At 43.7% G+C, this 25251-nt stretch overlaps 1 protein-coding gene across 1 annotated transcript in view; it reads right to left on the bottom strand.

Moving 5' to 3' along the window:
- IL17REL (interleukin 17 receptor E like) overlaps positions 1-23444 on the bottom strand; it is a 47891-nt gene extending 24447 nt beyond the window's left edge. Inside the window, exons 1-4 of the mRNA XM_033163525.1 lie at positions 23348-23444; positions 5905-5932; positions 2331-2480; positions 338-447 (exon numbers count right to left, since the gene is read on the bottom strand). Of these exons, the coding sequence (XP_033019416.1) occupies positions 338-447; positions 2331-2415 (195 nt within the window). The 5' untranslated portion in view covers positions 2416-2480; positions 5905-5932; positions 23348-23444. The remainder of the gene's footprint in view (positions 1-337; positions 448-2330; positions 2481-5904; positions 5933-23347) is intronic.
- Positions 23445-25251: the final 1807 nt, after the last annotated feature.

The following is a 25251-nucleotide window of genomic DNA, read 5'->3' as shown; positions in this document are numbered from 1 at the left end:
AGTGTTCCGGTTTTCAAGCGATTTTTGGAAGCCGAACATCCAGCATGGCTTCCGCAGCTTCTGGTGGGCTGTGGGATGCTCCTGCAGCCAACCAGAAGCCGCGCTTTGGTTTCCAAACGTTTTGGAAGTTGAAAGGACTTCCAGAACGGATTCCGTTCGACTTCCAAGGTACGACTGTACTCTGTTAAGGGTGCTGGGAACTTTAGATCGGCAAGGGGTAAACTATGGTTCCTGGGATTCCTTTGGGGAAGTAATGTACTTTAAATACATGATATACCGGTATATGCACAGCCTTGCATTTAATAGCTCGTTCTTAAAACCTCAAAATGGCATTTACCTTCCTTACAGCAGATTTTACATTTATGTCCTTCGAGATCTTCACTCTCACACACTGAGAGTTCTGCGTTTCCATTGAGAGATAACAAATTTCCATGCCACGGATATTTTCTAAAAAGAAATTTAGAAATACTTGTAAGTCTTGCTCTCTTCTCAAACGTATTTGGCCTACCGCCCCCTTTTCAGGGAAAAAAAATTATTACGGTACTCAGCACACACACACACACCTGGAAATCTATCTTCTTTAAGCAAACAAACAGAAAGATGCAGTGTGGGTGGACTTGACCACTGATCAGTTATAACTTGTATTTTGTGTGTTTATTTGGAAAGTAAAGCAATTGCTACAGCTTTAACTCTATGTTTCATCGGTAAGCATCATTATATGACCCCTGAGCCAAGGAGATTATTATTATTGAATAAAAAGGTAGAGGTACCCCTGACCGTTAGGTCTAGTCATGGACAACTCTGGGGTTGCGCACTCATCTCGCTCTATAGGCCGAGGGAGCCGGCGTTTGTTCGCAGACAGCTTCCGGGTCATGTGGCCAGCATAACTAAACCGCTTCTGGCGAACCAGAGCAGCACACGAAACGCCTTTTACCTTCCCTCCGGAGCGGTACCTATTTATCTACTTGCACTTTGACGTGCTTTCGAACAGCTAGGTGGGCAGCAGCAGGGACTGAACAACGGGAGCTCACCCCGTCACGGGGATTCGAACCGCCGACCTTCCGATCAGCAAGCCCTAGGCTCTGTGGTTTAGACCACAGCGCCACCCGCAACCCTCCTATAATTGAATGGGACGTCCCTATTTACATCACAGAAATGTTGGAGTGTAGGTGAAACATGTACGAACAGTTTTTCAAAACTGGACAAGGATGTGGACTAGGCCCTGGGATTAAAATCCCATGGGGCAGACCAGAGTGAAGCCTGCTGGATCAATCCACAGCCCACTTGCCATCGGCCAAATAGGCAGGCAGGCTGTGATCCAGTTTCCGAACCTGGGTGAAGCCAAAAAGGTGTCAGGCTTTGGGGGGATCAGCTTCCTCCCCCGTGGCCGTGAATGAGGAGATCAAACGAAAGGGAATTCTTATCTGTTAGTTTCTTTAATAAACACAGCGAAGGACAAAATAAAGTATCTAACCAGAATGGCGGTGCTCCCAATTAAGAATCACACCCGCTTCCATCACTATTAATCTACATCACTCCTACGTTTTGTAATCTGAGCTTGCACCCTCTGTGTTTTCTGTGCAGTGCCAGATTTACGTATAAGCTAAACAAGCTATAGCTTAGGGCCCCACTCTCTTGGGGACCCCCAAAAAATTTAAAGGGAAAAAAACCTGGATGTACATTTCCAAAATATAAAATAAAAAACAAATAAAATAAAACCTACATACAGCAACAGTGTTTTGTAGGCTCCTATTTTGTTATGTGCAAATGGCTTTAGATACCTATTAGGTCCATAAATTACCATATAGCATATATTCAACACACAAAAAACAGCGACAATTTGTTGTTGACAAAGGACAGCTGGACATACTGTATAAAGGGCCCATTACTTTCAGTAGCTTACGGCCTCATCAAACCTAAATCTGGCCCTATTTCTGTTCTGAGATTTTCTGGGCCCTTCTTGACCTTGGGCTGAGTGGAGGAATGAATCTGTTAACTCTCTCTCTTCTAGTGTTTATTCTGCTAGCTGTTCCCCATCCAGTATTTCCCAGCTCCTACCTTCCAAACTATGCCCCTCTGCGAACCACTGCTCCAAATCTATACTGCCCTCCTGCTCCTGGGAAGATTCAGGGTCAGGGGGAAGGGGTGGCTCCCACCATTCTTCCTCAGGGCAGCCTTCCTCAGCATGGTCCCTGACAAAAGGGTTTACCAAAGTCCAGGAAAACCCATTGCCTCCAGCACAACTGCCAGACCCAGGGTAGGCGTTGTCACCATCCCACAATGGCGCCCGACCTGTTTGTTGCAGAGATTCCACATTGAATCCTACTTACCCTCGAGATGTAGTGTCCCCTTAACACTTAAGAGGAGAGAGCATTGCCTTTGTCCTGCACACTTCATTACAGTCCACAGCTTCATGCTTCTCAGGGTGACAGGAGAGAGAGAGGCAGCAGCAGGATAGCAGAAGCTGCTAAGAATACCACCTGTGAATAGACCTATATATATAAAAGGTGCATGAACATGTTTTTAAAAGCACTGTCCCTACGAACAGTCTCTGCTCGTTGGCAGGAGGCTTCTCTTAAAATTATCCTTGTGTAACCAGGCAGCGACAGCCCCATCCCCAAGGGATCATAAGGAAGGAATAAAGACTCTGACAACAATATATGGAATTAAAATTAGGCCACAACTTTATTAAACTTCCGAATGCAGGAAGACCTTGGCTTAGGCCTTGGGCGTGTATCCCTCCCAGCCCCCCAGCTGGGGGGAACTGGGGCTCATCAGGGTAAATGGGATAAGGGGGTGCACTGCGAGACGTAAGTGTGTGCAGGCAGCCTAGCCCATATCCGCGAACACAGGGTAGTTCACCGACAACTTTTCAGTGTATGGCCAGTGACACCCATTTATATAACCCCTTTTAAGAGGGGACCCTGGAATCGCTGCCGCAGGGGGGTGAGTCACCACTTCACACACACACACCCCATTATAGGGAAGAAAAGACTAATGACCGTTCCCCACATTAAATGGGGAGCGACTTCTGTGTGGTCGCATGCAGCCTCCTTGGACCCCCAGAGCGGCTCCTGCCAGTTTGGGCTGGCGTCGCCTTCCCCAGGCTGGATACCTGTGGTCCCCGCCTACCTCAGCCAGTGTCCAATCCCACCTGGGGGACGCGTTGCCAGGGGGATTGGCCAGGTTAGGGGAGGAACCGTCCAGCCCACACAATAGAAGGCGTAGCTTACCTGGGGAAACGGCAGTCAGGCTCCAGAGCTTCTCCCACCCTCCACTCAGGAGTCCAATATCAGATGAACCAAAGTTTCCTTGCCGTTGGCCCACAGGACCTGAGCTGCTCTGATTATCTTGTGGGGGAACTAACTTAATACTGTAACACACTTCGTTATGTTGGGGGGTTTCTTATTCCAATGACAAGCCCATTAAATATTTCTGGGGAATTATTATTGGATTCAGGATTCGAATTCCAAAGTGGAAGGACTCCTGCAAAGCTGTGGCTAAATGGCAGATTTACACAAGAGGGCACCATAGCCTTCCAAACCATTTGGTCTGAATATTTTGGTTATCACAGACACAAAGATTTCTCATCTACTGATAGTAAGTAAGTAAGTAAGTAAGTAAGTAAGTAAGTAAGTAAAATCTTTATTACGGTCAAGGACCAGAAAGCAATTTATAAAACCACATATTGGTGTAGGTTGTGTTATGCCACAAACAAAAACAGGAATGCGGGCCAATTCATAAAACCGACGCCCACACCCAAGCCAAATTTCAGCCTTTTAGTGTTTAAAATTTAAATTCATTGGTCTCTGCTAACTATTATCGTTCCATCGAGGTTAAAATTCGAAGTCTATTGTTGACATCACTACTCGTCTGATTCTAGTCGCGATGTAACAGTACTTTGCCACAGCCCTGGTAATTTCGGGGTCTTTATCTGCTAGGAGAAGTCTGGTATAGGTATCATCTATGCTACCAGGCAGTTTCCTCAGAATCGGTTCAATCAGTTCTTTTCTTGAATCTCGATATAATGGGCAATGTAAAATAACATGCCCAATAGTTTCTATCTCGTTGCTATTACAGGGACACAATCTTTGTTCGATCGCAATCTTGTTGTATCGTCCCTCTAGGTGGGCTGACGGGAGAGCATTAAAGCGAGCCCTGGAGAAAGCCCATCGGTGTTTGGCGTTGTCTAGTATTTTAAAATACTACTACTGATATTATTTCACACGACTTTATGGCAATCTGATGGAGGGCCTATTGGATTAAATGTTTTTTGTGCTGGAGTTTCTTCTGATGGGTTAATTGATGGTTTATTATTAGGTTTGGGGCATCTTTGGGCTTTTAATTTTTTCGAAAGTTGCTTGGAGGCTTTTTGTACTAAGCGACCAGTAAGTCAAAATACAATCATCACCATCATCAGATCAGTACAAGAACTACTGAATGTGGATATTCTTGCAAATGCGTGCTACTCACTGTGGAGGAATGCCACAAGTTGCCATGCTTAGGAGTTTTCCAAGGCTATTATGGGAATTTTCTTATAAGCGTGTTCTGGGGAATCCTGAGGATGTATGGAAGCTTATCAGGGATTGTTCAGAAGGAAGATCAACAATGACTGACACCTTTCTCCCAAAGGCAGTTTGCCTATCACAACTTTCTTGAGAGATGGAGAAGCAGGTGTCTGTCCCTTATATTCTGGCTCGATCCTTATCTGGGTTGGACTTGAAATTGTTTTAGAGATGTTCTTACTGTTGATGTTTTTATGGTTTAATCACTTCGGGTTGTTTAGGGGAAGCGATTCCTAAATTAAATAAATAATACGACAAGCTCTGTGGCACAGAAGGGTTTGGTATCTTCCAGAGTGTGCAATACGATTCCTGAGATGATTAGACCCAACATGTCTGACAGACTCTCTATATGCATTGAGTGGGTTTCCTAGAACATACACCTCTTCCAAGAGTCCTCTGTGACGCAGAGGATTCTGTGATATAGGCTAGGGATGGAAGATAAAATCATTTGGCGAGCATTTTAAATCAGCCTGACCTAATTTGCTGGTTTCTGATTTATGTCTGCAAATCAGAACACAGCTATCCACCAGAGTAAGCACTTCTCAAAATTTTGCAGTATTTTTTTTTAAAAAATAACAATGCATATTTTACTGGGAGAGGTGTTGAAAAACAAACAGAAATGTGCATTTTGGAGGAAGAATGTGTTTGCCATATGTACAAAGTGCATGAAGTTTACATGCAAATTTTGCATGTTTGTTTTATTCACACACACAAAACTGGGACTTGAATGAAACAGTTATAGACTAGAAATAGGTTGGGCCATCCATCCCTCTTAATTTCAAGGTCATGGGTTCAAGTCCCACGTTGGGCAAAAGATTCCTGCATTGCAGGGGGTTGGACCGGATAACCCCTGCGGTCCTGTCCAACTCTACAATTCTGTGATCTTATGATCCCTGGGATAGACAGGAAGAGAAATGCAGAAGTGGATAGCAGCCCATGGAGGTAGAAAGTTTGAAAGCTGCTGCTGACATTAGGCATTAAGAAAGTAGGGAGCACATATATTCAGTTGTGATGGAATGATAATTTCTCTGTATCGGTCACTAACAGCTGAACTAAGGTCTTATGTATAAGTCTTAGTTTCCATGTGGAGGCGTTCCTTTGCTTAATAGTGTCTCTGTGTAAAAACCAGGCCCCATTTTTATATTAGATGTAAGGCTGCTATTCAAGCCTTTCATGTGTTGTCATATATTTCGGCAAGACAGCGGTTGAGAATCAGTGGTGGTGTCTACCGCTGAGCCGGAAATTTCAGGGAGAAAGCTCTGAAGCAGCTTTGAAGTCCACTTAGGACTTTAGTATTTGGATACTTTAATTTCTAGAACAATGAAAAGGTTATACTTACTAGAAGTCTGTGTTCTGCAAAGAAATCCCTGAAGGAGGAAAAATGGGGGGAAAGTCATTAATTTTTAAACTGTGTGTCTAAGGAATAAAAGACACTTCTTACAAAGTTATTATGTATGGCAATGACAAGCATATGTTCACACATTATCAGCGGCAGAGAAGGGCAATCGTTAAAAAAGAAGGTAGAATTATTTGTTCTTCTGGGATAGATATGGGAAACCTGTGTCCCCCCCCCCATGTTGTTATCCCAGCTTCCATCAGCCCCTGTCAGCATATCCATGGGTCAGGGGTGGTGGGGGTGAGGAGTCCAGCAAACATTAGAAAACCACAGTTTTCCCACCCCTTAATGGACCAAAACAACCTGCAACCAGGATTCAAAATATAGTTAGATTTCCAGAAAACTACTGGTTTCGTTGGGTTAAAGACAGTGGGGAGAAAATGTTGGCCCAGAACCTTTTCTGTCCTTATGACATCAGATGATTGACAGCTGTGTTGCCCTGCTCACCTGTCAAAGTTCTTAATGCACAAGGGCACCAACTTGGGGTGAGGATGGGCTGGTCTCTTTGGGTCCCCTGAATAACACAGCCTTGCAAGTCCAACTGGGACCTGTGCCAGATGTCCCTCACTTCTATTCTACATCTAGAATTGTTCTTTGATCCCACGAGGACAACTGGAGCAGTTCCTTTGATCTGATCTGTTCCTTGGTTAATCAACGATCTTGCCTTCTCTCAGAAGATCAAGATTTTTGGCTGCAAACCTGCTTAAAGCTACTAGGCTTCATGGGAATAAAAGCACAGTCTTTCTCTTGAGAACAGTCAGTACTTTTTCGGATCTTGACTGTTTGATGCCCTTTCACGACCACCCCCTATTGCAACCCCCCCCCCCAAAAAAAAGCTGCCTGAGGCAGCTGCCTTAATTGGCCAAATGATAGGCTTTGCCTCAGTTCCTCCACAGGATTCAGATGTGTTTATTTGCATCTATGCATCAAACCATCAAAGAGCAAAAGCTTGGCAAGCAAAGGGGAAATGAGATCTGTGTCGAGGTTGACATCAGTTAGCATAAATAAAATTTTACACAAACTTGCATTCAATTATGCAAAAACATAGGCAGACTGAAAATTCCGAAACTCCCTGGCAGAATACCATTTCTCACACACACACACACACACACACACACACACACACACATATACACACACACACACACACTGCTTTTTTTCTTTAAAAAAATGTTTAGGGGTACTCTCATTTTCCTACCCATATTGAAATACTGCCCCTCAATGAGGCCAAATTTAGAGTTACAAAATGTTTAGTGTATGCGTACCCCTGCATCCCCCCCAGAAAAAAGCACTGTGTGTGTGTGTGTGTGTGTGTGTGTGTGTGTGTGTATTTGTGATTATATATATTTGTATGTGTATATGTATATATTTTCTGTTAGTATTAAATGATGCATTTATTTTTAAGATTTCCTACCCACCCTTCACCGGAGGTCAGCTTACAACATTACACTATCCAGTTACAAAAGCAAGCAAATCAATGACAGCTATACAAGCAGTGAAACTGTTCCAGTCCAAAGCAGGACAAGGATGGTGTGGCTGACTACTTCTGCTTTGTTTGGGTTGTGTGTGTGTGGTTTTTGTTTTTTTTTAAGAACTCCGGATATTTGGGGAAATTCATTTCTGAGAATTCTTTGTGGTGACCCGCTAACCTACATTCAGCAGAAGAATCAGGCAAAACATGACTCATAAATTACCCAAGAAGTACTTTCCCCCCCATCTGTATAATTTGCTCAATCGCACTGTGTACACACATGCTGTAATAATTAAGGGTGTTGTGGAAAAGAAGGAAGGGGGGCACTGTTCAAACAGGCCACCAGGGGTGAGCATCAATGGAGTGCAGTGATTTTTTTTTCCATAGGGGAACAGTTAGGGCTGGAGACAGCAGCTTGTGAGGATGATGGGGGGGGGGGCAATGTCCTGACATCATGCATGTGAGAAGAAGAGGAGGAGGAGGAGGAGGAGGAGTTTGGATTTGATATCCTGCTTTATCACTACCTGAAGGAGTCTCAAAGTGGCTAACATTCTCCTTTCCCTTACTCCCCCACAACAAACACTCTGTGAGGTGAGTGGGGCTGAGAGACTTCAGAGAAGTGTGACTAGCCCAAGGTCACCCAGCAGCTGCATGTGGAGGAGCGGGGACGCGAACCCGGTTCACCAGATTACGAGTCCACCACTCTTAACCACGACACCACACTGGCTCTTTGCGCCTCCCTCCCGAAGCCGGGCAGAAGCTTCCTGGGCTTTGGGAAAGAAGTGCTGGATCTCTCACAGGATGCTGGAACCCTGCTGCCTCCTTCCCAAAGCTGGGTGGGTTTGGGGAATGTGGCAGGAGCACTCTTTTTTATTAAATTAGTATTACTTTTATTTTGACAAAGTAATAGGTAATGGTAAAGGTACCCCTGACCATTAGGTCCAGCCGCAGACAACTCTGGGGTTGCATGCTCATCTTGCTCTATAGGCCAAGGGAGCCGGCGTTTGTCCGCAGGCAGCTTCCGGGTCATGTGGCCAGCATGACTAAGTCGCTTCAGGTGAACCAGAGCAGCGCACAGAAACGCTGTTTACCTTCCTGCCGGAGCAGTACCTATTTATCTATTTATCTACTTGTACTTTGACATGCTTTCGAACTGCTAGGTGGGCAGGAGCTGGGACCGAGCAACGGGAGCTCACCCCGTCGCGGGGATTCGAACCGCCAACCTTCTGATCAGCAAGCCCTAGGCTCTGTGGTTTAGAGCACAGCGCCACCCGCATCCTTGACAAAGTAATAATCATAAATAAATAAGAATAAAAATGTGCACCCCACCCCTGAGACCATGCCATTGTAACTATCCAACCTCCCAAAAATTCAACACCTCTTGCGATGGTCTGACCCCTTTCCATTTTAACAGTACAAATTCTACAAACACCTTCCATGTCTCTTCAGAATCATTCATCTTGGCACATGTTAATTTATCATTAATAGCTATATCCCACACCTCTATACCATTCTCCCATTTTATATTCTGCTTGCCCCTTCCACTTCCTGGCTATCCTAATCTGTGCAGCTGTCAATAAATTTGTGAGCAAGTCCTTAATAGCCTGCGAAGCTTCCACCCCATTGTATATTGATAATAATGCTCCCTCTGGACTTTCAGTCAGCTTTAACCCAGTGATTTCTGTTATCGGTGGGAGGGCTCTTAGACCCCGTCAGAGCATCCTGCCTCCCTCCCTAAGCCAGGCAGAAGCTCCCTGCCCTTGGGGAAGGTGGCACCAGGCTTTGATACTTTAATACTCTAATTTACCGGGAACATCTAGGGAACTAGACAAGTCCCCCTAGTCCACTGACCACATGCCACTGGTTGGCCTTGCCCCTCTTAGGTGTGCCCAGTTTATTACATTTTCTTGTTCAGTTCAGGTTTTTAATTGGCTTTGTTTTCATACCGGGAGGGTGGAGATATGAGTTTAGTGAACCTGCATGTGGGCATCAGCTTCTGTTCCTGTGGATCCCCCATAGCTTACGCACACAAAGGCCAAAGAGAACCCTTCCAGAAAATTATATGAAAATTGTTGTGTATTAATTAAGACATTCTGTCAGCCAGGTGGAGTAATGCCATTGGTCAATTTAAAGAGTACAAGCACAATCCACAGCCTGATTGGGTCCCGCCGGAACGTTTGAATATTATTGGTTCCCGCTTAAATGTATCTTTCCTCTCTGTACCAGTGTGTCTATAAATAGAGATTCCCCTGCCCCCTATTCCCCAGTCTTGTCCTATCCTTACAATAAAGAGCTGTTCACGAAGAAGTGTCGCTGGACTTATTGCTCCCAGAACCCAAGACATAACAAAAATGATGTACCATTGGTATTTAACTCCCAGTAAATTAGCAAAAATGTATAAGACAGGTGCAAATATCTATTGGAAATGTCAAGAAAAAATGCACCATTCATCATATGTGGTGGACATGTAAGGTAGCAAAAGTATTCTGGGAAATGATATATAATGAATTGGGGGGGAACTGTTTAAAATAACATCCCCCCCCCAAAAAAAAAGAACACACACACACACAAGCTTTTCTATTAGAAATTTTAGGTGCTGAAATTCCAAGGGAACAGAAAAGACTGTTTATGTTTGTGACAACAGCTGCTCGGATGTTACTAGCCCAGAGATTGAAAGAAGACAAAGTCCCTACCAGAGAAGAGTGGCAGATCAAGTTGATGGACTATGCCGAAATGGCAAAAATGACCGGGAAAATCAGAAATCAGGAAGACCAAAACTTTAACAAAGGGATGGGGAAAATTGATAACTTACCTAAGAGACCACTGTAAACAGTTAAAAACGTTAGTGGGATTGCAATAACACTTGTAATGTAAGGTGAAACTATGGATGCTATGAAGATACAAAATTGAGATGATTATAAATAAGGTGCAGTAGAAAAGGAGGGGAGTCTAGGGATTTGTGGGGATCTCGTTTTATGTAAGATGTTGTGGAAAGAATGTAAATCTTAATACGTAAAACCAAATAAATAAATTTGCCAAAAAAAGAGAGAGAACTCTTCTAGAGCTGATCTCTGGACACGGTTCTGCAGGTTGGAACAGAGCCACAGCACAATTGAGGCCCATCCTGCAGAGGCAGTCCAGAAGGATAACATGATCAATACTACTTAAAGCACTGAGAGGTTGAGCAGAAGCAGCTGGGTTGTCTGCTGCTAACACAGAAGTTTGACTTCACCCTCGAAGGCGCACTCCATTGTCTCTTGAGACAGATGGATACCAACAACATGCACCTCTTACCTAGCGGGGCCATTGAGTGGTTTGAGCTGGTGAGAGTCCTGAGAGCCATATAGGGAGGACAGGGGGGGGTGCATTCAGCCCCTGGGCTAGAGGTTCCCTGCTCCTGACTTAGGGGGTAGTAGGATCTCCGTTGTTAGAAGTCTTCAAGCAGAGACTAGACAAGCATATGGCGATGCTCTGGTTCTGAATTTCCTGCATAGAGCAAGGGTTGGGTTACTCAGTCTCCAGCTCCAGGATTGGGGGACGCGGGTGGAGCTGTGGTCCAAACCACAGAGCCTAGAGCTTGCCGATCAGAAGGTCGGCGGCTCAAATCCCCGCAATGGGGTGAGCTCCCATTGCTCGGTCCCAGCTTCTGCCCACCTAGCAGTTCGAAAGCACATCAAAGTGCAAGTAGATAAATAGGTACCGCTCCGGCGGGAAGGTAAACAGCGTTTCTGTGCGCTGCTCTGGTTTTTGCCAGAAGCAGATTAGTCATGCTGGCCACATTACCTGGAAGCTGTCTGCGGACAAACGCCGGCTCCCTCAGCCTATAGAGCAAGGTGAGTGCGCAACCCCAGAGTCGTCCGCGACTGGACCTAATGGTCAGGGGTACCTTTACCTTTACCTTTTAGCTCCAGTATTCCACCTTCTTCCACAGGACCCTGCCGGAGTATTCAGAGCATCCTTTGAGACTTTTCTCCAAGTCTTCCTGCCTTCAGAGGTGAGGCAAGCAGCAACTTGCAAAAGGGCTTTTTCCATGCTGTCCCTTGGCTTGAGAATGTCTTCTCCAATGAGGCTTACTAGGCAGTGAGAATTATGTAGTTTTTTGCCCATACCATTCCACGGCACTGTGCCAATTGAAACACCTTTTATATTTGTTGATCCTTTAGGGCAAGGGTCTAATTATGTTTCCGATTTATTTATTTTTAATTCAGTTATATTTACTGCAGGTCTAATGGTTTATGTCACTGTTCTGCAGCTCTCTTTTTAAATGCTTTCACCGTGTTTAATTTTCTTACAAGCCAATCTGGGGGAGATCTTTTGGACTGCAGAAACAGGATTTACACAAAACAAACACAATTTTTTTTATTTCTCTTGCTCTTTGTCTATTTGCATCAATGGAATTTGTTTGGGGGGGATGGAGGGGTATAAGCACACACACACACACACACACACACACACACGGATATGGTAATGATTGCTAATAGTGTCAAAGAGATAAGAAATGGATCTCTGTTAGATTTACTGCCTGATTTGCAAAGTCAGATTCCATTTCCTGGTACAAGGAAAACAAGACTGAGTCATTCTTCTCTACACAATAAAGAGGGACCTGAAATCTCTGCTTATCAGTAAAGCTGGGCACAATATAATTTGCATGCATATTAAATGTGTGTTCCTCATCACACGTAAAACGAGCCAGGAGCAGAAGTCACACACTCTCACTTCTCAGGTGTGGATTTGCTTGAGCGTTTATTTTTTATTTATTTGGTGTTTCGTTAATGGCATCAGGATCTTGAGGAAGGGAAGGCAAATAAATGTACAAAGATAAATTGCTATTGTTACACACCAACCCAATCGCCACAGCCGCGCAAGATTCCAGGGATTCTAGACGCTTGCCTGGGGTTTGTGTTTCCTTTGGAAATGAGGCACAGCAAAGACTGTGGTGTCTTTATCATATATGGATTATTTACACATATATACAACCTGAATCTCAGATAGAGGGGTGTACAGCATTACATTCAAGAGGGTCTCATAGGCACAGTCCTGAGTTCAAGCAGCCATCAGACTTCCTGCCTGTCGCTCTGCAGCTTGCCTTGCTCTCCCCCTTTCCATAACTCCTATTTTTGCACTAGGCAGCTGCCTAGATGGCTTTTCCATTGCCTCACAGCTTCCCAACTTTTCCTTTAGAACACACGAGGGCAAACTGCAAATCTGAAACTCTACTACGGGTCTACCCAACTCAAGGAAAGACCCCTCTCTCGTGCAAGATCCCTAACGGTTTATCACTTTCCTTTTGTCTTCCTTAATGGCCCATCCTAGGTGATCTCCTGAACATGCCTGGCTTGATTTTAACATGCTAAATCCAGTGTCCAGCACCCAGTAATTAGAAGTGTGGTCCAGGAATTAGAAGGCAGGTCAAGGCACCCACAAACTTATAATGCTATAATGCAATGAGTATGGGACTTGTCTTTCTGTTCTCGTTTTTCTTTACTGTTTCCGGTCAGTTATCAGCAATAAAGTTCTTTGTTTTGTTTTAAGCTTCTTCCTGGCTGGTGGATTGTATTATCTTAGGTCAAAGTGGAAGCTATAGGTTGAGCTAAGGAACAGCCCCACCTATTGGTTAAAATCAGGCTGCACACCCTCCTAGGCTACATCTCTCCAGACCAGACTATTCACTGCAGTGGCGTAGCGTGGGTTCCCAGTGCCCGGGGCAACGCAGAGGGGATGGGAGGGAGAGAAACAGATGGAGTACACATGCACATTCAACTGCTTAACAGCATCTGCATCACCCAGGGGGTCGCAGCTGCAGAGATAAGAAGAATCATTCCTTTGTCTGGAGAGGTTATTTCCTGGTTTGAATGGAGAAGCTGTTTTCAACAGAGCCCACTTACGGAATTGCACAGCTGCACCAGGTATTGAAATGTTGCGCCCCCAACACTTTTGCATCTGGGGCAACCACCCTTGACTCTCCCCCCCCTTCCCATGCTACACCACTGATTCACCAGCCCTGTTTTCACCCTAGCTGGATATTTTTACCTGGCTAGCAGGTGCCCTTGATCTCTGAAAAAAGCTTCCAGCTCGCCTGGATAGAGACAGAGAGGGACAGGTGAGTGTGCCTAGAGACTTGTCCCCTGTACGCATAAGCATTTTCTGCCCTGCCCACCACCAGAATGTGCACACACACACACACACACACACACACACACATCCCAATGCCACTGAGACAACTTTTTCAAGGAAATAGGAACTGTAGCCTTTGCAGGGTCATGGGGAAGATTTGATTTCACCTTTACCAGGGACTGTCCCTTAGCTCAGCCTACTAGCCAAGATATATATAGCTAAGATGAAGCCATATTTAAGAAGCTGAGTGCCAACACCAATCCACAAACCAGGAAGAAGTTTAAAAGGGAAACAAAATAAAAGACAAGTGTTTTTTTTATCGCCCGTACTGGAATTATACAAGGAAGTAATGCATAAAATGCTAACAGTAATTATCAAAAAAGACCTGTGAAAGCATTCTGAGGGAAAGGGGATGTTGCCTTAAATGATCTCAATCAAACATGCTGATTATGGCTTCCGCATTTCCAAAAGGGTACACAAACTGTCTTAAGAGCATGACTGTGCAGCGTTTGATGTCATACGTAGCCCTGAACTGGAGCCAGGTATGGAGTCCTTGTAGGTTTGTCCTTGTAGGACGAACCAGATCCCTAACATGTCACAGACCTTGAAAAGCAGCCAGGACCCCCCTGAATCTAATCATGAGGATTCCCTTGAAATACTGGGAAATGATATACAAAGCCGCTTCCGCCCATGAGCAGGAGGTGGCGTTGCGGGCGTCACGACCCGAGCACGCGTGCAGGGGCTGATACACAGCCCCTGCACGATTGGCTGGATTCCCGCCGCTCCCCCCCCGAAGGCCGACCAATCAGCTGGGGGGCGTGGCCGGCATGCCTTTAACTATGCCACATAACACCGGTCCTGAGAGATCTACATTGGCTCCCAGTACGTTTCCGAGCACAATTCAAAGTGTTGGTGCTGACCTTTAAAGCCCTAAACGGCCTCGGTCCTGTATACCTGAAGGAGCGTCTCCACCCCCCATCATTTAGCCCGGACACTGAGATCCAGTGCCGAGGGCCTTCTGGCAGTTCCCTCACTGCAAGAAGCAAAGCTACAGGGAACCAGGCAGAGGGCCTTCTCGGTAGTGGTGCCCGCCCTGTGGAACGCCCTCCCATCACAGGTCAAGGAGATAAACAACTACCTGACATTCAGAAAAAACCTGAAGGCAGCCCTTTTCAGGGAAGTTTTTAATGTGTGGTATTTTTGTATCTTATTTTTGTTGGAAGCCGCCCAGAGTGGCTGGGGAAATCTAGCCAGATGGGTGGGGTACAAATAATAAATATTATTATTATTATTAGGAGATGGCGGGAATCCTTCCCCCCCCCTCTTTTCCCTGCCCCCAGCTGCATCGGTTCTCCCGCCCACCCACCCTTTAGGTTAGCTATTGACCTTGCTATGGACTCCGGTTGGTTGCCCCAGTTGGCTGGGGGGCCTGGTAGGACTTTTTCCCATTTGGACTAGCCAAATCGGGTTTTTTCGCCTACCTCGTAGCAATTCGTCACAACTTTTGGTTTGGCGACTAGGCATTGGATAACATCAATAGAGGTAAAAAGGGGAGGTAGCGCCATCACCTGCCCCTCATTGGAAGGGGTATTCCATTAAAGGTTTCCGGGGGCGTGGTCCCGTCCGAAGCCTAGGGAGGTTAGGGCCTAAGGCACGCACCAACGGTGATCACAGGGGGAGTTCCACTTGATAAGCATCAGTGGGGCTACCCTTGGTGGTTAACCCTTCACGGACCTCCAACACCCGGGTTGGGGTCAGATATAGTGGTTATGATCCAATGCCTAAACAAATACCGCTCAACATCCGTAACCAATAAAGTTGTGGCCTTTACGCCCATTAATTCGATATAATGTCTCACGTGTCATTATTCAATGGGAGGGAGGGACACGCAATGAATTTTTTTGGGGGGGGTTAAAAGAATGTTTGTTTTAAAAAAAAACAGAAGCCTTTTTGTTGGGAACTGTAGGTGCAGAGATACCGAAAGAACTGAAAAGACTGTTTATATATGCTACAAGAGTTGCAAGGATGCTGGGGTGGACTGTCAGACTAAACTACTGGATTATGCGGAGATGGAAAAAATGGCTGGGAAAATCAGAAACCAGGAGGATCAAAGCTTCAACAAAGAATGGGAGAAATCTATACAGTGGAACCTCCACTTACCACCATAATCCGTTCTGGCGGATATATTTGACAGACCTCCTGCAAACCATTTGCGGTGGTTAACTTAATCACACAAGGAAGAAAATCTCTTTTTTGCGGTATATAAATAGTTTGGCTAGGGGGAGGCGCATTCCAGAATGAGGAGGAAGCCTGGAGTCGGGTGAACCTTTGGTGATAAGTCCGAAAGTGGGGATGAAATTCAAGCCCTGAGTGGATGTCAAGCACAGTCCCTCGACACAGTTCAGAGAAAAATAAATCATAGGAATGTTTTAGGAAGGTGCTTTAGACTTAGTCAGACTGTTGGCTCATCTAGCTTATATTGCCTGCAATGACTCGCAGTGGCTGCCCAGGATTTCAGGCAGGGAATCTCACCCAGCCCTCTGTGGAGATGCCAGGGATTGAACCCAAGACCTTCTGCATGTAAAGCAGTTGCTCTAACCACTGTACTATAGCCTCTCGCTATTGTCACCCACACCATGCATTTAAAGAACTCTTATACCCACTTGGCTTGCACCAGAGAAACCTGGGAACTCTGCTGTGTTAACAGTGCTGAGAATTGGTTCCTTACAACCTTATCAAGCTACAGTTCCCATGACTGTTGTGCTGAATGTTGTAACGTGGGGATCGTGATTCAGCAAGTGATTTCAGCTCTGACATAGCAGGCAGGAGACAGCTTCTTCATGGAACACTCTTTATGCAGACAAACAAGACTGGGGAACTGAGGAGAGGGATGCTACATTTATAGGGACAGAAAGACTGGCTAGAAAGGATACATTTTGGAGGGAACAATCTCAAGCAATCACAAAGCTGCCTTTTGGTGGGAACCAATAAGACTGAGGATCCAAATGCAGCAACTTGAATGAACCAATAGTAGCTGTTCCTTTCCCCTAATGTGAATACAGACAATAGTAATACAGATATTATAACCCTTGAATCAATACACAACACTGCACATACACACCATACAGCTAAAGCACGGGTCTTCCCCCAAAGAATCCTGGGAACTGTAGTTTGTTAAGCGTGCTGGGAATTGGAGCTCTGTACACTACAGTTTCCAGGATTCCAGTGCAGTGCTTTTAAGTGTATGGTGTACATGCAAGCAGAGGGCCTTTTCGGTAGTGGCGCCCACCCTGTGGGACACCCTCCCATCAGATTTCAAGGAAAGAAACAGCTACCTGACTTTTAGGAGACACCTGAAGGCAGCCCTGTATAGGAAAGTTTTTAATGTTAGATGTCTTGGTGTGTTTTAATTTGTTGGGTGCCTCCCAGAGTGGCTGGGGTAGATCAGTCAGATGGGCAGCAAATAAATTTATTATTATTATTATTATTATTATTATTATTATTATTATTATTATTCAGCCTCAAAACGGTATGAGTGCTTTAAATGAATGATGTGACTTAACCTACAAAATCCTGCGCTCTTAAAAATTCCACTGCTGATTCAAATAGCATGGAAATATGCGGGCAAGTAAGGACAACTCCAAGTAGTCCTCTTTTCTTTCCCAGGACTAGCTGTGACTTTTAATAGAGCACAGAACAAACAAAGCAAACATGTTTGTTAGACACTTGTAGGTCATCAGCAAAGAATGCTGGAACTAAAGATGCGTAAGGAGCCCTAAGGGATCTTTGCCAACGCAAGTGATCAATGGGAACCTGCACTCATCTCCCGCTCCCTGTAGGTCTGCATATCTTGGTCTGAAAGGTCAAGCATGACCAAGGCAGAGCTTTGATCTGATTAGGTGCCCTCTACAACACAGAAGAAAGTGAGGAGGAATTAAAGAACCTTTTAATGAGGGTGAAAGAGGAGAGCGCAAAATATGGTCTGAAGCTCAACATCAAAAAAACTAAGATCATGGCCACTGGTCCCATCACCTCCTGGCAAATAGAAGGGGAAGAAATGGATTGATTGTTTCTTTTTAAAACCTTTTAATGTAGCGAGAGATTTCACTTTCTTGGGTTCCATGATCACTGCAGATGGTGACAGCAGTCATGATATTAGAAGATGCCTGCTTCTTGGGAGAAAAGCAATGACAAACCTAGACAGCAGTTTAAAAAGCAAAGACATCACCTTGCCAACAAAGGTCCGTATAGTTAAAGCTATGGTTTTCCCAGTAGTAATGAACGGAAGTGAGAGCTGCACCATAAAGAAGGCTGATCGCCGAAGAATTGATGCTTTTGAATTATGGTGCTGGAGGAGACTCTTGAGAGTCCCATGGACTGCAAGAAGATCAAACCTATCCATTCTTAAAGAAATCAGCCCTGAGTGCTGACTAGAAGGACAGATCCTGAAGTTGAGGCTCCAGTACTTTGGCCACCTCATGAGAAGAGAAGACTCCCTAGAAAAGACCCTGATGTTGGGAAAGATGGAGGGCACAAGGAGAAGGGGACGACAGAGGATGAGATGGTTGGACAGTGTTCTCGAAGCAACTAACATGAGTTTGGCCAAACTGCGAGAGGCAGTGGAAGACAGGTCCATGGGGTCACGAAGAGTCGGACACGACTGAACGACTGAACAACAACAACACAACACAGGAAAGGGAAAGAAGAAGAAGAAAGCTTTCAAGTAGGATGCTGGAGAAATCATCAAGCTTTCTGGCACAGTTCAAAGTGATGGCTTTGACCTATAAAGCTCAGGACCGCTGTACCTCAATGACCATCTCTCCCCAAATAAACCGACCCGGACCCTGAAATCATGATCTGAGGTTCTTCGTCATGCGACTCCTCCATGAAAGATCTTGAAGGTGGCGACATAAAAATTGGCCTTTTTGTGGTGGCTCCCTGTCTGTGGAATGCTCTCCCCAGGTAAGCTCACCTGGCACCTTCCCTACATAACTTGAGGCGCCGGGAGAATATGTTTCTCTGTAACCAGGCCTTGGACTATGGTCTTTTAAATGCTTTTAAATGCTTTGCAGGGAGGGAGGGTCTATCACTTGTTTTTGGTCTTGTTTCATTATGTATTATGTATTTTGTTTTGGTTTTTTGTTTTCATTTTGTATTTTTTTATGCTGTGAACCACCTCGGAGGAAGGGCGGTATGAAAATTTAATAACTAAATAAATAATAGCCTAAAGCCATAAGCCACAAGCCTGAACCACTGCAAAGTATTTGCCCATAAATTATCATGATCACAGCTTTCCCCGGGTGTTAATGTTGTGCAGGTTTCAACACACACAGGTTACAGGCTACCTAGGTGAGCCATATTAAAGGTTAAGAGGCCAAAGTCACAACAGGGAGAGAACTCCGTCATGATTCACTGGCTGCTGTTTTTAAAACAAACTTTCCTGTGACAGGGAAATCCCAGCTTACCTTGATTATTTCCTCCTCTATATTCTTTCAGAGAGAGAGAGAAAGAGAGAAAGAGAGGGAGCGCGAGAGGGAGAGAGATCCATGTTTTAGCACTTTTACTTTTGTGAAAAAAGAGTAAGCAACATAAAGATATGATTAAAACCATGGAGTTTCCCTGTAATACTCTGATGGATAATACTCTATATGTTTACTCAGAAGCAAGTCCCATTGTTTGGGGGGGGGGGGTTGTTACTCACTACTAAGTGTGTCATTTGCTGCCAAATTATCAGGGGTCCAAAATGAACTGACCTGGTGAGTTAACCTACAACACCTTTAAAATAGGCTTGCCGCCAGTTTTTGCAGTTATTTCATTTTTAGTCGCATGTATTGCTTTTAGAAACAGAAAAGCTGCACATGTAAAAGCAGGAAAAGGTCAGTCTTCCTGGTGGGCTGGGCTGTGGGTGCCCTGTACTAATTAATATGCAGACTGAGCACAGAGAATAAACTGAATGAAAACACAATCTGCATAAAATTCTCTCTTAACAATTCACCTTGAAGTTTCAGGATTTCATGGCAGAAACTGAAAAACCAAATCAGTGGACCATACTTTTAAACAGTGCTATTTTTCTAGGAAAACAGGTGTCGGATGGCCCCCTCCTCAGAGGTGAGCTCCAGCTTGGGGGGGGGAGCCCTTCTATTAATGTATTTTTAAAACATTTGAAATTATGGCAGAGGGTATAATTTAACCACTGATTTAATGAGGGGAATGTCGTACTGCTGGGTGCTTAAATGAACAACCTAAGATGGTTATCTTCCAATACTCCTCTGTCAATTTGGACTTGTTCTGCATTTCAAACATGTATCCAAGGGCATTCTCATCAGTAGACACTTCCTGAATGAATTGCTTGCTTATGATGGAGCGGGGCTGTTTTCTAGTCCACATAGTTTGCTCCCTGCCAGTGGCATAGAATGGGTTGCTGGTGCCCGGGGTGGGCCGAGTACTGTGCCCCCCTGCTGGTGGTGCTGGCCACACGGCTTGGCAGCTCTCCCAGCTTGACCAGCCCAGGGGTGTCCTCTCGCTGGCCACAAGGAGAAGGAGGCACCACCCCAGACCCAAAGGACCAGTGCAGGCATGGCTTGCCTCCCCATTGGCCCAGAAGGCAGCAGGAACTCAGTCACATGAAGGAAACTGTTGTGGGAGTGCCTTTTTGCATGAGGGGCCATTGCCCCTCTACCCCAACACACTATACCACTGCCCTCCCAAACTTAAAAAAAGCCCTGATGTTTGCTACCTCTGTTTTAACACAGATATAAAATCTTCACTGGCTGCAGTGTGATTTTGATTTCTCTTTCATGTTCTATCCCATATGAACAAAACTCACACATGACACAAGTTGCTCAAGAAAGGTATGTTTAAGGGTGAATTCAGGCACTGCATTCTTTAGCTATACAATATCTGACCACAACGTGCCGTATTTGCTGGAACTCAACAGTGCGCTCTGTTTGAGTTTTGGAAAATGTTTCATTTCATTTTCTAAAAAAAAACCTAGTTATTGTATAAGAAATTAACAACTGTGTGCATCGCTTGATGAATTGCACGTGTGAAGCAGCCGTTAAAGCTTAATAGCAATGAGATTTCGACATATTGCCAGATTTCATCACCTCACAATAACTTTCAATGAGAGCAAGTCACATTCAGCAGCAGGGAGTCAACAAACAGCAAGACACCAAAAAATGAAGGATGAATCAGCCCTTCAAGAAGTGACTCCTGTTATCCAACAAGAGTAATCGTAATTGATTCATGATAGTTTTCCAGAAGGAAATCAGCTTGTTCCAAACTTTTTTTTTAACTACCCAGTGAGTTTAGCCTTTTTTCTGTAAATGTGAAACACAAATCCCACCATCTAGCTGAACACTGCTTATAAGGACTAGCAGTAGCTCTTCAAGATTTCAGACTTCCCTGGAATGGGAAAAAGCCTAGAATAAAATATAAAATACTTATAGATACAAAAGATAGAGGAGGCTTTTCCCTTCCAGACTTGAAATTATACTACAAAGCAGCATGCATCACGTGGATTCAGGATTGAATTAAATTAGAAAGAGATGAAATACTGGACTTGGAAGGACATGATAATAGATTTGGTTGGCATTCATATTTATGGTACGGGAAAGTAAAAAACATAAAGGTTTTCATAATCATATAATAAGAAAAACACTTATAAAAGTTTGGAATAAATATAAAGACTTTCTAGAACCAAGAACTCCATGGTGGCTCTCGCCAGTGGAAGCATTAGCATTAAAACCACTTAGTAAGGAAGGAAATTGGCCAACGTATAGAGAATTATTAATAGAGGCAGAAAAAGGATTAAGGCTGAAAGGATATGAGAAATTGAAGACCTTTTTACAAAGCTGGTTACATCATAGACAATTAAATGAACAGTTTAAGGAAGACAATAAGAAAGGTTTTAGTTATACAGTTTCAAACTTTCAAAAACAGATAATCAAGAGTGACACGAAATTACTTTTAAAAATGTACAATCTCCTACTTTATGGGGAAATGTTAGATGAAATGGTAAAGTCAGCACAAATAAAGTGGGCTCAGGATTTAAGTCATAATATACATAATATACAATTTGAAGATTGGGAAAAGATGTGGAAGGTGAATCTAAAATTTACAGATTGAGAATTATATGAAAATGATGTATAGATGGTATATAACACCAGAGAAAGTGGTCAAAATGTTTAAAAAGGGATCAAAAACTTGTTGGAAATGTAAAGAAAAAGATGGTACATTCTATCATATGTGGTGGGAATGCAAAAAGATTAGAAATTACTGGGAAATGATATATAATGAATTGGGGGGGGGGATGTTTAAAAAGACTTTTGTGAAGAATCTAGGAATTTTAGACCAAGATGTAAAAAAAGAAAATTGGAAATTATTTATGTATGCAACAACAGCGGCAAGAATTATATTAGCACAAACTTGGAAGACAGAAGAAATACCAGCGAAAGAACAATGGCAGGGGAAAACTAACAGAAAAATTACATGAAAAGGACAACAAAGATTTCAAAAGAGAACGAGAACCATTTACAACATATATGAAGAGTCAACATAAAGAAATGGACTCATTGGCAGGGTTTGAGTAAACAATCGCAACTGTATACAACAAAAAATAAGACTATATGTATTGGGAAAATTTGGGGGAAACAACACGCAGGGTGAACAATATGGGAATAAAACAAAACGGGAGTGTGGGGGAAGTCCAGGGGAGGAGGGTGGAAATATGAAACATTGTTAAAGATATATTGTTAGAAGAAGTATACATGGAAAAATCAATTAATTTTTTTTAATGGTTTCAGCACTTCCCCAGCCCTAGAAATGACAGGTACTGAACTTGTCTTTGACATGGAAATCTATAACTGAGCTCCAGTCCTTTGTCCATGCTGAATAGCCTTGCAGTGCCGAGGATCAATCATTTAAATCATATCCCGCTTGGAAGCATTGGTTAGCAGAAACCCTGTCCCGTTTTGAGAAAGAACATTTTGTTGCAGCTACCTGCTGTTAGCAAACTCATTGCACTTCTTAACACTGTGTGGCTCTCAGCTGAAAACTTTGCTTTCATAAACCGCTCAGCCTCACTTCACTACTCAAATTGCATTCTATTTCAGCATATCTGCAGGACTGCCCCCAAGTGGAGATACTTTTAAAAGTCAGTATTCTTAAAACAGTCATTCAAGCTGAAAATGAAAGGGTTGTAGCGGTGCTGTTTATTTTTCTCATTTATATCCAATGCACAGCCCAAGCCTAAGAAGCGCACAAGCCCACAGGAATAAAGTTTTGACCTAAATTAGTTTATTTTCAAATAGTTTCATTGATCATATAAATCAATGAGTGCTTGGTATGAAAGCAGATAGTCAGTGAGGATATAAAACAATTCTGTGCTCAGTTTAGGCACAAAGGAACTCACAGTGTTTTGTTAATTTCATCAGTGTTCATAGTTTATAAGCAAATATGACCAGCATCAAAGTGATCTGCACACTATCCTAATATGGACTGAATTTATATCTGTCTGATTTTTCTCTCTCATTTCCTCTTTTATATTTTTAATATTTGGAAATAACAATTCCTGAAAGCTTGTGTTACTAAGTATTTAGTATCAAACATTGCCCTGTTTTTATTTTACATTTTTTAGGGAAAGCTCAACGGAATATATGTTTCTTTTTGTTGAAATGCACATCCCCCACCTGAAAACTGGCACATGTAAGAAGTTTTTCATGAGTATATCAGATGCTTCTAGTTATCAGCATTAAATTTACTTATTCAGAGACAACAGATATAGAGAAAACTGTAACATACCTGAGAACATGTCAGTCCACACTCTTCAATCCTGGGGATGAGTTGATAGCCATAAGCTCCCCAAAACACTGCAAAAATCTGCAACTTAAATAGCAACTTTACTGTTATAAAAAGTTTTTCTTTTCTGGTTTTTAAAATCATGACTACAGTATTTTAAAATAAGCTACCCTTTGATTTATCTTGTAGAAACAGCTGTTCCACTCTGAGAAACTAAGTTTAAATACTGTGATATGATGACAAGGACCTCCTATTATCTTTCAGCTTGACTCCTCCTCTTTTAAAAAAAACAACAACAACGTACAAGGACAATTTAAAAAAAAAAAAACCCAACCCCCCTTGTATTTTAAAACAACTCTTGCCTCAGCCACATGACTCACAAGATTCTGGAAGTTAAGTCCCAGACAGTCATCTTTCTTCTTAAATTTTGAATCAAACTTGCTGAGTCAGAGAAACTTTTACTACTGTTTTGAGTCACTGTGTAAATATTTTGCCGTAATCATAATTTTGGTTGTAAAGCTTAAAGTTATTACCATGAGTTGAAAAAAGTGTGAGCACAGAGATAGTGCAAGGATCCGAGTTCACTTTTTTCCTGCTTCTAATGCAATACAGCACAAAAGTCCCTTGGCAATGTGCCAAAATATATCAATTTCTCAGTGACGTAGCCACTCCCATATCTTTCCTATGGACACCAGAAACCAGCATTCTGCTTTTGTGAGAAACAAGCAGTGGTTTAGCACAGCAAGCATGGCCGGAAGATAAAAAGGTAGGAAGTTTTAAAATGAAAGTTTGCCGGCATGGCATCCTAGTGCAACTACTGTAAACTGCTTTCGGAAAAAGAAAGAAAAAAGAGAGAGGGGTAATTGGATATACAGTGGTACCTCAGGTTACAGACGCTTCAGGTTACAGACACTTCAGGTTACATACTCCACGAACCCAGAAATAACGCTTCAGGATAAGAACTTTGCTTCAGGATAAGAACAGAAATGGTGCTTTGGCGGTGCAGCAGCAGTGGGAGGCCCCATTAGCTAAAGTGGTGCTTCAGGTTAAGAACAGTTTCAGGTTAAGAACGGACCTCCGGAACAAATTAAGTTCTTAACCCGAGGTACCACTGTATGAGTAATAATCATTGTGATGTTTTGCTACGGGGAAGGTGAAACCTGCCAGTGCAAGTGAAATTACTTCCCGGTCCTTTAACAGCAACCATCGTAAGACTTCAGCATTGCCCACATACCTGTAAAGAAGTTAACCTGCAACAAAAGGCCTAAAGGGCAAGTGAAGCTCTGGTGCCAACTGAGAACTCCCAGGTAGGCTACACCCCCTTTTATGCTTAAAGAGCGGACCCTAACCTTACCTGGTCTGCTCCCCTGACTCCAGCTCCCCAGTCGCAATTGGTTATTTGAACTGAGGTTTGGCGGGAACCTCAAGGTTCGCAACTTAGGAGGGTGGTCTTGGGGGGGGGGTCCAGAGCGCTCTGCTGGGAGTCACGTAGGATCGGGGGTGCTGCACGCGGGCCCTCTGTTTGATGTGGAGAGAGGTCATTAGGAAACATTGTGTGGTGTAGTGGTTAAGAGCGGTAGACTCGTAATCTGGTGAACTGGGTTCGCTTCCCCGCTCCTCCACATGCAGCTGCTGGGTGACCTTGGGCTAGTCACACTTCTTGGAAGTCTGTCAGTCCCACTCACCTCACAGAGTGTTTCTTGTGGGGGGAGGAAGGGAAAGGAGAATGTTAGCCGCTTTGAGACTCCTTCGGGTAGTGATAAAGCGGGATATCAAATCCAAACTCTTCTTAAACATTTTCTTAAGTTTGTTATAAACCATCTCCAAGAATTCTTTTATTCCTCTGCAAGACCACCATGGATGATAAAAAGTGCCAAACACAATGATACATTTGTATGCAACCTTCA

The sequence above is a fragment of the Lacerta agilis genome, chromosome 10 (assembly GCF_009819535.1).
Source record: "Lacerta agilis isolate rLacAgi1 chromosome 10, rLacAgi1.pri, whole genome shotgun sequence".
NCBI lineage: Eukaryota > Metazoa > Chordata > Lepidosauria > Squamata > Lacertidae > Lacerta > Lacerta agilis.
This window is presented reverse-complemented; position numbering and strand designations above follow the sequence as displayed.